Source organism: Calonectris borealis, chromosome 2 (genome assembly GCF_964195595.1).
Source record: "Calonectris borealis chromosome 2, bCalBor7.hap1.2, whole genome shotgun sequence".
NCBI classification, from domain to species: Eukaryota; Metazoa; Chordata; class Aves; order Procellariiformes; family Procellariidae; genus Calonectris; species Calonectris borealis.
Window position 1 is genome coordinate 156,373,417 of NC_134313.1, and position 17,878 is coordinate 156,391,294.

The window sequence follows — 17,878 nt, forward strand, 5'->3', positions numbered from 1 at the left end:
TGGGCCTGAACTAGACATGGGTCAGGATTTACAATGTGAGAACTGCTGTCAGAGGGAGCAGAGGGGGTTTTCCAGAGCCTGGAGTGCAATAGCCATTGCAAGCTGGGACTCCTCAGTTTTAGCACTTTAAGGGGTATTCTCTTTATGGGCTCTCAGCATCGAACTTTGTGTTAAATCTTGCTCCCCACAGACTGAGCCCTGTAGAAGTTTGCCAGGCTGTTGTAAATATGGCTCTAAAACCACCCTGCCAAGTGCAAGTCCAGAACATTTAGCAAAGTTGATGTTAGAGCATTATAAACCTGTAGCCTTGTCACCATTTTGTGCTTCCTCAAGGCTATGCTGTTACCAAATGGCTGAAATCAGCTTAACCTGGTCTTTCTTAAAACTATGTGCTTCTTTTTTGGCATTAGCTTTGGAATTGACCAAAACTTCCCTGTCTTCAGCTTTTCCTCATAGAGGCTGTTCGGTGTCTGAGTGTGGTGAGTCCTTTGCTCTTTTATTAGGTGAATCCAGGATGGGTTTGCCTTGTCTTTCCCTTTCTCAGAAGTACTTTTCACTTTACTTTTGGAGTCCTTGTAGTGTTTAGATTCTACCGCAGGGACAGAAATCAGATGGAGCTGTGCACTGCGTACTTCAGATCAACAATGTTTTAAGGTAGGAGGGGTTGAATGTAACTTCTGTAGTACTCTGTAGGGAAAAGTTATCTGACCTTGGGTGACGAGAGTGCGTACATCCACAATATAACTGTTCAGATGGACAATGCATCTTGAAGTCAGATAACTGATGAGTAACCTCTTTCTCTGAAAGAATGCGTGCCTCAGTATGAAGATAGTTCATGATCTTTTTTGCTGGCTGCTTTTCTGTCCCCTCTTAGAAGAGGGAGCACTTCTATTTCCAAACGTATGAAGTATGGGACCATACTACTATGACAGAATGTATGGTTGATACTTGTTGAAGCTATTAGGCTTGATTGTTGCATATCTAAGAGGATAGAACCCAAAAGGACGTTACAACATCTGAAGTCTCTTTGCCATTGGCAGGGACATAACCCTTACGCTGTTTAACCAGGTGCTTAATGTGTTAAGCTTCCCCTCACCCTCTGTATTCCTGAGTTGTTTCTGTGGATTGTTTCCAGTCATTGTGCCAGACAGCCCTTGAAGTAATGATGTTAAAGGTAGCGTTGCTCATCACTGATGTCAGAAAGTAATTTTTTTGCCAAGTCTGTTTCAGTCAGCATTTATGCATGATAGCGTCAAAAGGTTCTAGTATTTTGGTTAACACAGGAATATTCAATTTGAAAACAATGCAAAGGGAAATGTGAATCAAAATTCTTTTAATAGTTTCTAATATTTAACAAAGAGATGCAGAATATGAAGTTGGAAAGTTTTTTTTCAGTCTTAGTTATAGAAAACAAACCTCATACAAAAGAATCAGATGTTTTAAAGTAAAGTTCGTAGGTTACACGTGTAACCTTCGGATATTTGCGGAAACTCATCAACAGTGATCAGATCAAATTGAGCTGTTTAAAATAGATATAAATGAACAAACAAATCACTTTTGGTTTGATCCAGTTTTAGAATACTACGGTCTCCTCTTTCCTCAACTCTACCTCCCGATTTAATCTCTTATCTGAATTAATGGGAACAAAATGATTTCTCAGTGATATTGTAAACTTTAGTCTGAAAGAGTATTAGCTGAGTGAGGTTTTCTTTTTTTCTTGTGTGGCTATACTGAGTAAGGAGCTTTTAATGAATGTAGTGTTTCTTAATCTTGAGTACTGGATTACTTCCTGATTATATGTGCCTGACCCATTGTGTACTAAAAAGAAATTCATAAACTGTTCACCTTGTACTGTTTTGTGTGTGTTGTACTCAAAGTTCTTTCTGATACACAGAGTATTATATCAGATTGCAGCTCTCACAAAGATAGCAGTAAATTGAAAGGCTTGGTGAAACTGCCTTTGTAATGTTTTGAAAAGTTAGCGTGTTTTGTAAACATTTAGACTACTCCATGCTCTTTCCTTGAAGCTTGGGTTTAGGATGATGTCAGCTTTGCCATCATACTCTTCAGATCTTCAAGACTTTCTAGATCTCAGTCTCAAATATCTATTTCTGATAATAATATTAACATTTGTTTTATAGATTGGGAAGAAGGTTTGTATGTCCTATTTACATGTTGCCATTTAATACCATTTAAGGAATGATTGTTTCCATTTTGGGGTTAGAAATGCCCTCAATTGTTCTATTTCCTGAAAAGTGGTTCAGTTTCCTATAACAATTGAACAATTACATAGTGAATGTTGACAAGATCCTGTCTCTGTTTCCTAGAAACATTGTTTCTTCAAGATAATTTGAGCCAACATCTGGTCTTTTTGACAGGCATCTTAATAGTAGTCAAAATTTTTCTCTTGCCTCAAGAAAGCAATGTTTCCCAGACAAGCAATGGCTTATGGATCAGGAATGAAAGCGTCTTTAATACTTGGAATTAAAAAAACCCTTCAGTGTGAATACGGAAGAATACAAAACTTACTTTACCTTTTTTTTTTATTTATATTCAGCATTCGTCATGTTTTTCTTCTCACTGTCATCTCTTTTTACTTTTTCTGCTCATACCAGATACCTTTTGGGGCTGAGAACAAAGCTAGGAAGGGAATAATACTGGAATTTTAGATATGAGCCTAGGTTTATTCTTGTACATGCAGAATCTAGAAATAAGGTTTTTCAATGCAGTTTACTTTGAAAGACACAATATCTCTTTTTATTATATGATTTATGTTTATCATTCTCTTCCTTTTCTGATTTTAGAGATGTTTCATCACACAGAACTTGAGATCAATCATAGTGTTTTCCCTTTGCTTCAGTATTTGTTTCTGTTAATAGACTTGACAGTAATAGCATAAATATTGAACTATTTCTAGCCCATAGGTGTTTAACTGTTTCTTAACCCATTCGTCCTCAGTACCAATGGTTGAGAGCCAAGGGCTGGGGAAAGCTGTGTGTGCTCTAAAATGTCATCAGAAAAAGGGATCTGATTATTCCTAAACAACACTTTCTTCAGCTGTGCTGGGCTTAAAGAAGATTCAGCTGTTCTTTATTTTTCTTGTTGTATCAAAGCACCAATACACTCCAACTCTGTTTTTCTTGTTATATAAATATATAATCTATAAAGAGAATTTATTAAACTAAATCAATTTACAAACCCATGTATTGCTTTATTTAACAGGGTTTTTTTTCCTATCTGAAAAGTTCTCGTCTCTCTTGAGACATCTATCTGAAAAGCATAATTTCTTGCCTAACAAACAATGCAAAACCGAAGCAGTTCTGGATTTTTAAAATTTTTTTTTTTCCCTGACTAATAACATTCTGCCCTGTATGTTGTTGCAGCAACATACCACTTCAGTGAATATCAATATTTTTTGTTACATTTTTTGAGGTTCTTCCTAATCTTCATGCTAGTGACAGCAGATTTAGTGTGTGATAGCTTAGGGTTGTTTTTAATTGAAAAGAAAACATGCAGTCTCTGGAGGAAAAAAAAAAAAAAACCAAGAAAGATTTGCAATTTGTTAGGGGACAGTTTTAAGCTTTCCATACCATTTGGAAAGATACACACCAGACTTTTACTAGTAAAAAACTAACTTTATTTCTGTGTGTCATAATTACACACATCTAAGCTGTTTTAGATATGGCATCAAAACTAGTTTTAGTATCACTTCTAAAAGCATTTGCTGAAGTCTTAAGGCATGTTACTTAAACATGATGATTGTAATTTTTGCAGGTTTCTGTAGCTGCATCAAGTGCTGGAAGAGGATCTCCAGCTGTAACTGTAGTGCAGTTGCCTTCTGGTCAAACTGTTCATGTCCAGGGTGTCATTCAAGCCACACAGCCCTCAGTCATTCAGTCACCACACATGCAAGCTGTTCAGGTTAGCTCTTTTATTGTTACATTTTCATGAATATTTGGTGCCTCATAACTCTTCTCCCCAACCCCATCTTCAGTTTCTCTTCATTCCTACCAGTGCTGCAAGATTTACTCATATGGTGCGGGAAATGGGGGGGGGGGAAGGTGGCAAACTGCCAACCAGTAGCAGCTCTACAAGCATTGTGTAGCGATTCCTTAATGCTTCCTGTTTATCTCTTAAGAAATTGTGTCTTGGAACCCTGAACTTATGCAACAGCAAATTTGTCTAATAACTTGGCCTTACTTTAGTGTATCTTGCAGTTTTTCTGTTTTCTTAAATTCTATGAACATGTTTCTAAGGAGACTATGAACTCATAAATTTGCAAGTATCTCATACTGTATTTTTGGAGAGCATCTGGATGTAATGGGAGTAAACATATTATAGTCAAATGATTCCTTGTTTTTAGCAGGCCCTGTTAGAGCACCTGACATTGCTTTTTGTGGGTGTGGGTATGTAAAGACCAAAAATAAGGGCAGCCTCAAAATAAACATTTATTTGGCAAATCTTTACATGTTTAAAGTTGCTGATGTTAGAAAACAGGGACCGGTGCAAAATGCTTAAGGGTTTTCAGAGCTTTTAAATAGTGAAGAAGACTAGAGAGAAAGAACTTGCAGTGTTTTGATAATGACTTGGCCTCCTATTGGTGGTTTTTGTGTAGCTAGGAATGCCTTTGCTCTATTTTTCTTAAAACCTGATTGTGAAATGTCAACTGAATTGCTTTTTGCAAATAGAATTGATATCTCTGATAAGAGAGGCTATACACCTGTTATGTGTGAACTGTTTTACCTACAGTCATTGCACCATGTTGACTAAAAGACATACATTGTCAGTCTTCTTGAGAGGCCACCTTTAATGTTTGAGACCTCTTAGTAGCTTTCAAGTATAATAAATAAAAAGGCATATGTGAGTATGATTTATCTTAGAGATTAGAGAAGAAGAATAAAATGTTGGCCAGATACTGAGTATTTTATTTGTAAGCAGTAGGTGTAGATGGTGGGACCTGGTAAGGTTTTGAAATTCTAGATCGCTATTGAAATAGACGCAGTAGATGGCAAGAGACTTGGGTTTGGTCAAACTTGAAGTCAAATCAGAGTATTCAAAATAAATACTTTATTTATGGAATTCCTTCTAACTGTAATTTACCAGAGTGACCTTCATCAGATAAGCATATTTCAGTCATTCCCAGTTTCTGTCACTGCTTTTCTTCAAGTCAGTGTAGTCAGGACATCCATATAAAAATAGAGGACTTGCTCCAACGCTCAGAAGGAGGAATTTCTCTGGACTCTCTTGCCAGCTGCTGCTGTATCTTCTTAGGGGAGTGGAAGTCAACTGTTTGTTGTATTGCGTGAACTCTGTCTGTCTTCCCTTTCCCAAAGAGGTAGAGACAGGAAAGCTGTGTCCTGATTAATACTAGCTAGTTAGTTCCAGGGTTTTGCTTTGGCTTTGTTTGAGTATGTGAATGGCAAATAAGGTAACTCTACCAGAAGGGCTTGAAGATGTTGTAAAAGACTCCATTACAGAAGTTGTTCAGCCTTTCTGTGATCTTCTTAAGTACTTTATCCTGCCACCTGGCATTTCCTCCAGATCATTTGCCTTTAACTTGATATCCTATCTCTGCCAGACAGTGGGGAACTTGGGAAATAGTATCTGTTTAATTAAAAAACAAAAGTGTTGAAGGTTAATGTTAAAGCTTACATGACCTCTCCCTCAAACACCTGCAGCTTTAAAACCAGAAGGTGTACAAAATTTTTTCTTGTAATGCTGTTGCTTTTGGGATGAAAAAAATGCTTATCTATATGATATTCCTTACTGTTTTGTTAATGTTGTTTTACTTGTAGGAAGGTTTGAAGTTCAGATTGTTATTTGACTTTTCTACTTGCTCCCCCCTGTATTCATCAGGTATTGGCAGACTAACATGAGATTGAAGTTAAATTTGTTGAAACGCAGAGTAATGTGGTAAATTTGAAGTCTGAGTGATGTCCAGGAAAAAATGATAATCGTTACTGTTGGTTAGCATTGTGAACGTGGTTGCTTGCTATTATAACAAACTGAAACGTTAAATTTCTCTTTGTCTTGATGAAAATTAGAACTTTTGAAATTTCTTGCAGAAAACATCCTCTTCCACACTGAAATGCTTAAATTGTCTTGTGATTTCCTTACTTTCTTCCAAAGTATGACTGTTCTTGACTTCTTCGGCCATCTTCACAAACTAGGGGTGGCTATTGGTAACCCTTAGTGGAATGGGAAGGTTTAAAGGCACTAAGGTCTTGTTTTCCTGCTGTTGTCCTGGGACAGAGAGATTTTATATATTTATTTATTTATTTCCCCTGCAGAATTAGAGTTCTGTTTTGAGGTAGGATGCCCAGGCTCTCAGCTGTGTAATACTGTCTTAGTTTTTAAGGTTTATGCAGAGGCGTGAAGGTCGATCCACAAGCAGATCGCTGTAGGGCACTCGAGAGAAATGCCTTTCAGAAGATCTCTTTGCTGTTCAGCATTGGTCCATGCTGCAAAAGGATGAATACAAACTTCTTGAAGCTCTTGTATCTCTGCCAGTCAGCTCTGAAGCCTGATTTGGAGCTATACATCTGTAGACATGCAGAAGTACCTCTCATTATTTCTAGGTGGTCTTTTTTTTCCATTAGGCAGGTGTAGAGTTTTAATGATGTTTCCTATGTATTACCCAGCAAATGAGGCTATGTTAAATGTTTTTACACAGAACTGGAATGTAATAAAATTAACAAGTGAAAAGACAATTTCATTCTGCAATAAGCTGTAATTCTTTCAAGGTGCAGTTTTATAGGTTTGAGTTGGGGTACCCAGGCCTATAAATTTCCAGAACCTTCCAGCCAGTCATTTTCTGTTGAGGTCAAGCAGGTTTTGTTTCTAGCACCGAGTGCTCAGGCCTGGCAGCCGCATTAGTTCTAGAGCTCTTCCTTGTCTTCCTTGAGCTGCAGGGAAGCCTCCACTGCACCCAGGTCGAACACTTGAGCCTTCTAGTCACTTAACTCATGTTTGTTCAGTGTTAGCTTAACAGAGCGCTTAGTCTGAAACTGCAGTCTGGTCTGTCTTTGTGTGAAAAGGTCGTTTTCCACATGAACTTTACTGCACTTTCAGTTTGGACATCTTACACGCCAATAGTTCTGAATAGTTAAATGAAACAAGAAAATAGTGTGTTTTCCTTATTCAATAATCACTTTCAGTTCTGTGTAGTAAGATGGTTGCTGGTAAAGAGTGTGATTCAGCTCCAGGCCTTAATGTCGTCTTGGGTAATTTTAAGAGAAAAAGAACCTGTGAAAATACTACTAACAAAGGTCTGAGAACGTGAGACATTGTGGACTTGTCAGGGGTTTCCAAAACTCGCACGGTATTGCTAAGCAATGTATTTGTATTTACGAATATGTGTTGGTAAGTGTAATAAATGTGTATATTTAAATAAACTTATTTTCTAAATAGCTTTGGTGTGGTTGTGAAGAGGCTTTTGTATTGTATACTGTTATTTAAGGTGCATTAGTACAATATTTTGTATTTTAAATGTTTAATTTCACTTTAAAAGCTAATTAAATTGTATAATATTTTTATATTTAAAGAAAACTTCTGTCTTCAGTGCTTTTTCTAGGTGTCATTCACAAAAAGGTAACCTGGATTATTTTGATTTTTTTTCTTTTTCAAATGGAAGATGTCATCTAAGTGGCTATGTGTTGCTAACCTCATAATTTGTGATTTGCTTTGGAAAAAGAAGTCCAAGATCACATGATTAGTGATAAATAAGTGCACAAACTTCCTGTATGCAAACATGGAAGGAATTTTCAAAAATAATCTTTTACTCTGTTGCTATCTTCTTTTTTTATGAAGTTATGAATTTGAGAAACTTTGCTATTACAGGTAGCATCGATTGCAGATGAATCTGCAGAATCAGAAGGGATTATTGATTCTCAAAAACGTAGGGAAATACTTTCAAGAAGGCCTTCATACCGGTAAGGACTTTTTATTTTGGTTTTGCTGGTTTTTAAAGGCAGCTTATATATTACAGCAAAACTGTCTGATAAAAGCCAGTGACTTAGTTTTTTCATGGATATGGAATTTCAAATATATAAAATTGTTTACATTCTTTTTTAGAAAAATTTTGAATGAGCTCTCATCAGATGCTCCTGCAGTACCGAAGATTGAGGAAGAAGAAAAGTCAGAAGATGAAGGAGCGCCTTCTGGAATTTCTGCAATGGCCATGCCAACCAGCCTGTATCATACTAATACAGGGCAATACAGTATGTTTGCAAAGATACTGTGTGATGTTGCAGAACATATATAGGAACAACTTTGTTTCTAAGAGTTCCATAATGAAGTAGAGATGTTGGATTTTGGTGAAGAAGAATGAGAGCTTCTGTATTTCTAATAATTTCAATTTTTATATTTAATTTTTCCTAACATGGGCATTTAGACTTTTAGTCTGTTTCTTGTAATACTTGTTGGTTGCTAGATTTAGTCCTTCTAGAACTCTTATGCATTCAAAATGTGGAGGTGAGGCTCAGGTGAAATGAAAAATGTTGATGCTTTTATGTGAATGTTCAATGTTATAAATCATTGCAGTTTCAAATTACTGTGATTTGCTATGTATTAGTGCTATTCATTACATGAAATGACAATTACCGAGTTAGACTTTTTTAAAGTGTAAGGTGGGAGCATGAAATTATTTAACTTTGAATTTTCTTTCTTAAAAGAACTATGTCTCTTCCTCTCCAGTTGTCAAGTATGAACACTTTAGCTGCAGAATTAACCTAAATTATGGTCTCCAACATTTGATACTTCACCCAAACACAAGTTAAAAGTTAGATTCACAATTCTGTTCTATAGATTTTTTTTTAAATTTTTTTTTAATTCCTGCATTTATGTTAAAAATGTTGCATAACTCACTCCCTATAACTTCTTTGGGCTTAATCGTATATCATCTAAGGGATAACTTTGTAGTAACTTTTTTCAATTACGTATTGGATAAAGCTTCACTCCTGCAGTTATTTTTTTTCATGTTTTTTCCTGTATAGCCAAACTGAAATGCAGCCATTTCTCCCTTGATATAATGGCAGGAAAAATGCAAAAGAAATGTTGTGGGTTTTTTTTTTCCCAAATCAAGAAAACAGAAGTAGTCTATTAAAACATTGCAATGGCATATAAAAGAGGATAGAATGGCTTCGTAGTTGCATTCTAGTCACCCTTAGAATTCTTCAGTTATTTTTAATTTATGCAACTGAAGTAATTATGAACTCTGAGAAAACAGAATTTCCTATAATATTATCTATGCCTTCAGCATAGAAAGTAATTTTGCTTGGGTTCCTAAGCTGCTTTTCTTACCCTTTCTGTTAAGGTACAGACATAAATAAATGTCTGCTTCATGATGTCCAGCATCTGAAGTACTCTTTTGTGTGGACTTGTGGTCATGCTAAATGACAGTTATCCAGTACAGAATCTGGCTGATATCCTTGACCAAATCAAATTTTTTTCTTCAATTTTTGAATTATGTTTTTGGTTTGGCTTAGGTTTAGTTTAAAAAAATACATATTTGCAGTTTCAAGGCTAAAAAATAAGTGGTGTAGTGTCTCTACTATGTTGTAGTGAGCCTCCAAACGTTTAGGATTTCTAAGAAATTAGGAGTTTAGGTTTCTTAATCGTATATTCCTCTAGGAAACCAGAGTTGTACTTTTACTAGCAATATCTTGCAGGATGTGATTCTTCTTAGGATGTTTTAATTTGAGCATAGCTATAAATCATAGTGACAGGGAAGTGTATAAAAGAATAATGAAATTCAGTTTTCATTTTCTTGTTCAATCAAACATTTACTTCTGAAAAATCAAACAACAGAGATTCACCAACAATGTGCTTGAATTAACAGCCCACAAAAATTTAATTAAATCTTAATTTAAATTTGTCTTTTGCATAGGCCAAGCATAGAAGATTTCTGTTTTATGCTGCTGCTTCTTTGAATAAGTTACATTCATAGCCTAGGACATGTGCTGGATATTTAAAGTAATTTAACTTGTTAAATAGGTTCTCAGCCATAATGAGGCATTGCTTCAGGATGCAATGTCAGCCTTCATAGGCTCTCCTGATTCTGGCTCAAAAACTTTGTTTTGAGAACTTTGTCTTGCTGGAAATGGTTTTTGTTACCCAATTTATTCGTTCATTAATTTGATTATTTTTTTTTTTTTAAGTTAAACTTTGTAAGTTAAAATATTACACATCTTTTGCTGCAGTCAAGTCTGTGCATTCTCTCTAATTCTGGTTAGGAAAAATTACATCAAAATTTTTCTTAAGATGCTGGTCATTACCCTTAAATGCCAGAAAAGTTAGATTTCAAGTTGAATCCAAGTGATAGTAAGAACGGTCATCTCCTTGTAGTAGAGGGGATCTTAATGTGGAATTTACCAAAGAGAGCTTGACTGTTTACTTCCAGTCCTTACACATGTAAGGCACAGATCTGCAGCATTTCTGAGCCGGCATCCTGTTGGCTGCCTGTGATCCTCAGGAACTGCTGTCAGCTGAAACCGGGAACACTGTGTGGGAATGCAGCATCTCCTGTGTTGACTTCAGTCTGGATAAGATGCAGAAGATCACTCGCTACATGTATCTATTTTACCTTTGTGTCTCCTGTCGATAGCTCTTTACTTCTGGTTATCATTACAGTATCCAAGTACTCTTCTCTTCTTGGCTGCCATTGGTTGCCTGGGTTCTCTTGTGCAGGCAGTTTATGCATAAAGCTTGTACAGTGTCCATGGCAATGAAGAACTGGTGTTGCACTGTCACTACAGCCATCTATACTGTGCCCTGGTTTAACACAGATGCCATGTTACTACGTTTGCCGATTCCTTATTTTCTGTATTGTTCTCTCTATTCCTGCATAGGAAAGGCAGTTTAGTTGAAAAGATAATTTTGACTGTATGTTGGTGTCTGGATGTCTAGGGTGACTATTTTTGGAAGAACTTGATAAGTAAATTTTTCTGAAAAACAAATATATTTTTTCTATTAGCAGCAGCAATGGCTGTTCCTTGCTTTCTTTTTACGAGCCAAAACGGTATGTTGCCATGGTTTCCAAATATCTTTTTCCTCAGAGCTTCTTGGCTTTGGCTTATGGAAGCAGACAGACTGACAGGCATGACCAGCTAGATAAAATGTCTTTCCCAGTTACCTCCATCAACATGTGAGTTATCTTTCTGTAAGGGGAATGGATAATTTTGCATAAGGCGGTGTCTTGTGTATGAGCCTTGTAGCTTGATCTGACTACAGATCTTCTCTGTTGGCTGTAGTTCTGTCATGTTAGCTATTGAATACTGAAAAAAAAATTGGTTTGCCTCACCTGTGGTGGTGGTCTAACTGTGCAAGAGTTGTTTGTTCAGTTGGAGTGTGTGAATGAACTGCCTGCCCCCTCGCCCCCCGTCTATTTGTGCATATCATGATGTTCTGTCTGAAACGATGCAGGAGAGATGAAGATTACTAGTTCTTTTGCCATCTGTTTGGGTGGCTTTCTGTCTTAGGACAGTTTTTTAACAACTGTAGAATTAAGAAATTTTTTGGGAAAGACCAACTTTAGTTGCTTTTCCCAGTTTTGGAAGGGAGGGAAACATCTGATTTTTCTGAATTAGAGCTGTTGGTCATACTCAGACAATGGTATTAGTATCATATTCAGTCCTAGCTAGAAGAGAAGATGCCACTTACATCCACCTGCATGGTGTACAACTCCAGGGGCTGTCCAGAAAAGTCCTGTTCTCTTCACAGAAGGCCCAATTCCCAGCAGAGCTGCAGCACGACAAAAGTCTGTGCAGTGGTTGAGATCAGGACAGTGAATGGGGTGGGGGCAGTGTCGTGTTCTGGTAATATGGCAGGAATCAATCCTGTAAGGGAGAGAGTTACTGGAGTGAATTCACTCATGTTTAGAAAATACTGGGTCGTGATCTGAATTAATAATTTTGCAGGAAAGCTCCGACATAATTGTTTACCCAGGCTCACTGTGGAGCCAAGAACTTTGTATGATTATGTGCTGATGTTTTACTGCTCAGGAACCCAAACTGACTGTTTTTTATGTGGTATGGTACTGTAATGATGTAGACATACCATTTTTGGTGCTAACTCTGAGAGAGGCAGAATTCAGCTATGTATAACTTCTCTGGGAGGTAGAGGTGACAATTCCTGCTGGGAAGCTCACATGCTGCCGGGAACCTGCTCTTGTCCTGGATCTCATGAAGAATAGAGGAGACAATGATTTATTTTTCTTGCTTCTGTCTTCCACCCTGCCCCAAAATGGGGCACTTCCTGCTTTGGAGGCCAGACCGAAACAATATCTTGCTCATTCCCCCTCCCCCGCCCAATGCATTATGGAGCCCGCATGCAGCACTCAGCTAGTTCCTACATTACATGTTCCCCATTCCGAGGGTAGGGCTGGAGGTCCATGCTGAACCCTGTTCCAGTATTGCAGATAGGGCTCAGTGCTTTATTCAGCATGAGAGGAATTCCCCATTTTCCCCCAAAAGAAGCTAATTTAGCTGCTGGGATTTGGCTGTTTTGATAGATAATTCTACTATGCTCTCAAAAAATTAGTTGAGCTCCTACTAGATAGTTACTATTGTCTAATTTACTAAGAACAGTTTACTAATCAACTGTTAGTATTTCAGTGCTCTTTGAAGTGTTATCTGATGTTGCCCTTTCAGGATAACTTACTATTGTCAAGATAGAACATTTGAAATCAACTATCTCCAAAACTCACATGGGTGTCTAACAAATCATGTACTTAGATAACCGTATCTGAACCTTCAAGAATGTCATCAAATAGTGTGAATCTGGGGAGTTGGCAATCCTGAATCTGTGCTTATATGTGACTTTTGTACCATCTCAGACCACTTTAAATACAATGACAATCATTGTAGTTTAGATATCTTTTGGGGGAGAAAGAAGTTTGTTACTTCTTGAGAATTGGGTTCTCATCTACAATACAGGAGTATTTTAATTAATACAAGAGACATGGATTTGACAGACCACTTAGTGGATAAGGAATTGGCTGGATGGTCATGCTCAACGAATTGTGGTCAACGGCTTGATGTCTGGGTGGAGACCAGTGACGAGTGGTGTCCCTCAGGGATCTGTATTGGGACCCGTATTATTTAACATCTTTGTCAGGGACTCAGACAATGGGATTGCGTGCACCCTCAGAAAGTTTGCAGATGACACCAAGCTGAGTGGTGTGGTTGATACTCTGATGACATCCAGAAGGACCTTGACAGGCTAGAGAGGTGGGCCCATGCGAACCTCATGAAGTTCAACAAGGCCAAGTGCAAGGTCCTGCACCTGGGTCGGGGCAATCCCAAACATGGATACAGGCTGGGCATTGAGTGGATTGAGAGCAGCTCTGTGGAGAAGGACTTCGGGGTACTGGTGGATGAAAAACTGAATATGAGCTGGCAGTGTGTGCTAGCAGCCCAGAAAGCCAATTGCATCCTGGGCTGCATCAAAAAAAGTGTGGCCAGCAGATCAAGGGAGGTGATTCTGCCCCTCTACTCTGCTCTGATGAGACCCTACCTGGAGTACTGGGTTCAGCTCTGGAGCCTCCAGCGTAAGACAGACATAGACCTGTTGGAGCGGGTCCAGAGGAAGGCCACAAAGATGATTGGGGGCTGGAGCACCTCTTTTTTGAGGACAGGCTGAGAGAGTTGGGGTTGTTTAGCCTAGAGAAGACAAGAAGAGGCTCTGGGGAGACCTTATAGCGGCCTTGCAGTACTTAAAGGGGGCCTACAGGAAAGATGGGGAGGGACTCTTTATCAGGGAGTGTAGTGATAGGACAAGGGATAAGGGCTTTAAACTGAAAGAGGGTAAATTTAGATTAGATATTAAGAAGAAATTCTTTACTGTGAGGGTGGTGAGACACTGGAACAGGTTGCCCAGAGAAGTTGTGGATGCCTCCTCCCTGGAAGTGTTCAAGGCCAGGCTGGATGGGGCTTTGAGCAGCCTGGGCTAGTGGAAGGTGTCCCTGCCCATGGGGGGTTGGAACTAGGGGATCTTTAAGGTCCCTCCCAACCCAAATAATTCTGTGATTCTATGATATTTCTGCTCTTAATAAAGACAATGCTAATTTCGAAAGGAATATACAATTAATAACCTTTCTAGGGAATTTGATTTTTGTCTAAATATTTAATTATGGTGAGCAGCACAATGTGGTTTTTTTTAATGGGGAAAGTATATCTGTGTTTTTCTTATTGTTGATTACATGGGGGGGGAAAAAACCACCTTTGTTCTGTTTCTCTTTTGACATAAGTATTGGACTGTTTACAGCTTTGTACAACTTGGAAAAACATTGTTGGGCTAGACTTTCTTTCACACTAAGGAAAGGATTGTGAGTGTCAGAAGACTTGTTTTTCCTTTGTCTAGATGTCCTGGGTTTTGTTTTGTGGGAGTCAATAAACATAACTTTTTTTTTTTAAATAATTGTTTTACATTAGTGTTTAAAACAACGATTCTCTGTGACTAGGAGCTACTATTTGTTTCTTTTTTCTTGTATTAAAACTATTTTAGGAGGGCTAATATTTCTGGACGCATAGAGATAAAATGTGTGGAACAGTGCGCTTTTTCTGTTATACACATGGCATGTACTACACAACAGGCTTTATATTTGTGGAAATCAGTATTAATATTTAAGTTTTATTGTACAATTGATCTTTAAGCAAGGAGATGACCAGGAGTCCTATCAGACAACATTTATTTTAAAAAGGGAGATGTGCTTTTTAGCATGTGTTATATCTCTTTCTGTTGCCTAACTTTTCTTTTTCTTTTTATGTTTAGTTACTATAGCTCAAGGTGGTACAATCCAGATTTCTAATCCAGCCTCTGATGGTGTCCATGGACTACAGACATTAACAATGACAAATTCAGGAGCTCCTCAACCAGGTGCTACCATTGTGCAATATGCAGGACAATCACCTGATGGCACACAACAGTTTTTTGTTCCCGGAAGCCAAGTTGTTGTTCAAGGTATATTTTATTAGTCTACTGCATTTTAGTTCTTTTATATAAAACAATTTTTCTTCAAAGGCTTTTTATTTTGTGTTGACATTTTTGCACTATTAAATAAAATATTTATACAAACAAGATGAAAGTCTTAGGAGGAGACTCAGTTTTTCTGCTCAGTAAAGCAACTTCTTTTGATTAAAGGAAGTCACGAGGAGGAAATAACAGTATAAAACCATTTTCTGCTTTGAATTCTCTTGTCCAGACTTTGAGAGGTATGTTTAATTGCAGTGAAGGTGCTGTTACAGATTGAAATGAGATGCTGAGGGTGCATCTCATTTAATATATGAAACTAATTTGGTTTTTTTCAGCAGTTAATCAATCTTAATAAAACACAAGTTCTGAAGTTCTTTGCCATGTGTTTAGGGCAGAATTTCCTAGCAACTTACAGCTCTTGTAGTTATTAGAAAGGAGATCCTTTAGTGAAGCTAGTTTTCTCACAGAAGAACACCTTGTAGGTCCTATAAAATGCACACATGTGAAATGAACTGTGAATAATGAATTCTTGAACCTTACTGTAGTTTATGCAGGATTTTTTTTCCCTCCACTGTTCCTAGCCTTTTGGAAATGCTGGGGGAGATTGAGAACTGAAGGTATCTTGGATTCTTATCAATACCAGGGAAAGTAGGGTTGGGATTTGGGTTATGCTGAGGAAAACCTTTGAAAATGGGAAAGAGATTTCTGTATGGAGATACTAAATTAATGGCTGCCGTGGAGAATATAGGGCATTTATTTTCCCTATTTTTTTTTTTAATCAGTAAGGAGGAGTAGGGAGGGAGGGCTGCATGAATCCTTTCTTAAGCCAAAACAGCCAGCTGAAATAAACCATGAGAAGAGCTATGAAGACTTTAAATATGTATGCATGGGAGTGGATGAGAGTCATTGACTAAATGTAGGCACAGATATCTGAGATAGTTGAAGTCCAGGTTGAGGTGCTTTTTTTGCCCTAATATGGGTATTTGAAATAAGTTCTGTCTTTAAGTGGCTGTTTCTCTCCCTTTGCTTTAAATGGGTTATAAATAATGCTAATAGCTAATAGCTTGTAGGTATCTGAACTTGTTGAGACAATGCTAAATAATGATACCAAATTTGGATTCTTCCATTGCCTCTGGTTAATTCTTTGCTGAAATACATTGTCTTCCTAAGACTTTTCAAAAGCATTTCAAGGAAGCTCTAAGACTATAATATGAAAAACCCTTAGCCAAAATGTTAGTTTTCATCATGCAGAGAGTACTGTTATAACTTCCCTAAATATTATTATGAATACATTCTTAAGACCCAAATTTGGTTGTCCCCCAAACAAATTTCCCAATCTGGTAGTGTGTGTTTTCTGAGTATGAGTCTAATATGTTTTCTATACACGTGCATACACATCTCTTAAATTAGAGGACTTCTCTGTCTCTCCAGGTTGACTGTAGCATTTTGTATCTACTGTTTTGGTTTTTCAGAGCTTCGGAGGCGGGGGGAGAGGGGGGTGGAGCAGAGAGAGTAGCTCCTTAGTTGCTTCCTAAAACCTCCCCAGTGTGTGAAGAGCACAGAATTTAGGGATTGTATCTGGCAGCATTCCAGTCCTTGGGAATTTCATTTGACTGGCCTTCCTTTACAGACTCTTCGTTACAGGGTTGTCCTCTGACGGGGCTGTCCTCTAACTTCCCTATTCGGTCTCAGTGATGGGCTTGACTACTTGATGGTATAGCCCATTAAGTGTCTTGCCTGTGATGAAAACTTTCAAAACTGATTCAGAGACAGCTACTGAATGAATACCTGCTATATCCTGTTTCTGGAAGCTTCTAGATTTTAACTAAATTGATTTGTTCTCTGCTCATGCTCAGAAAAGTTTACTTCCTGGAATTCTCTGTTCCTTTGGCCCAGACAAAGTCCAGTGTATTAGTGATGCCCATAGCTGTTGACACAGAAGAAAAATGCTACATAACATATACAGGGAAAAATACAAAGGGAATAGTAAGTGAGCATGAACTCAGAGATGATGAGAAGATAAAAGTTTTCGACTTACTATACATGCTATTAATACTGGAAAATCTTTAAAAAAAAAAAAATTAATAAAAAAAGAGTATATAGAAAAAGTGTGAAAGCACCTGAGGATGTTTATGGTAATACAGATCTCTTTATGATAATGATTGCATATCGTCAACAAACCTGAGTTATTCAGGATGGAGTGAGACAATGGAATTAGTTGGATATACAAGTCTCTAATATGCCCTTACTACAGGTCATCTTGCCTATGCTAGAAAGTCTGTAGGACTATAGTTTATGAACATTTGTCATTTATGTAGACTTTGTAGTTGACTGTTCACCTAATATTGTGATAGCACGGATTATAATAGGAAAGCAACGTTCTGCTTAGTAATTTTTCCACTTATGTATATTTTTATAATGATTTTGGGTAGACAGCATATAAATTTTATTTGTAATAATCATGGAAGTGAAAGAAAAAAAAAAACCACAACAAACAAAACCCCCCCAAAACAACAAAACAAACAAAAAAACCCAACCCAAACCAACCAAACAAAAAAAACCAAACCAAGTATCTGTCCTAGAACTGTTTCAGAATCTTTCAGATAGCATATGTATATTATATATATATATTAAAAAATATATATTTTTTCTAAAGTATTTGTTGATGAATCTCATGTAATAATGGATGGCATCATATAAATCCTGTGCTTGATATTTTTTGATAGTGTGATGGGGAAAAAGGATTAATACAAAAGCGCCAAAGGTGTTGATCCAACTGAGTGATATTTCATTTGCTACAAGTTTACATTCATAGGCAAAATAAGAGGCAGTTCTGATGTCCTGACAGTTTCCTAATACAGGTTAAGGGTTTTTTTGCTAGTTGAATTGGAGAAAAGTGTTTAATTAT

At 37.4% G+C, this 17,878-nt stretch overlaps 1 protein-coding gene across 14 annotated transcripts in view; it reads left to right on the forward strand.

Moving 5' to 3' along the window:
- The window catches only part of CREM (cAMP responsive element modulator), a 38,056-nt gene that overhangs the window by 10,131 nt on the left and 10,047 nt on the right, over window positions 1-17,878 (forward strand). For 7 of the 14 annotated variants that reach the window (XM_075144074.1, XM_075144080.1, XM_075144077.1 and 4 more), the window contains 3 exons: window positions 7,840-7,931; window positions 8,074-8,219; window positions 14,770-14,958. In XM_075144074.1, coding sequence (XP_075000175.1) covers window positions 7,840-7,931; window positions 8,074-8,219; window positions 14,770-14,958 — 427 coding nt within the window. Of the gene's footprint in view, window positions 1-3,774; window positions 3,922-7,839; window positions 7,932-8,073; window positions 8,220-14,769; window positions 14,959-17,878 lie in introns of all 14 variants that reach the window. The other 7 variants (XM_075144068.1, XM_075144067.1, XM_075144069.1 and 4 more) reach the window with 2 other exon arrangements.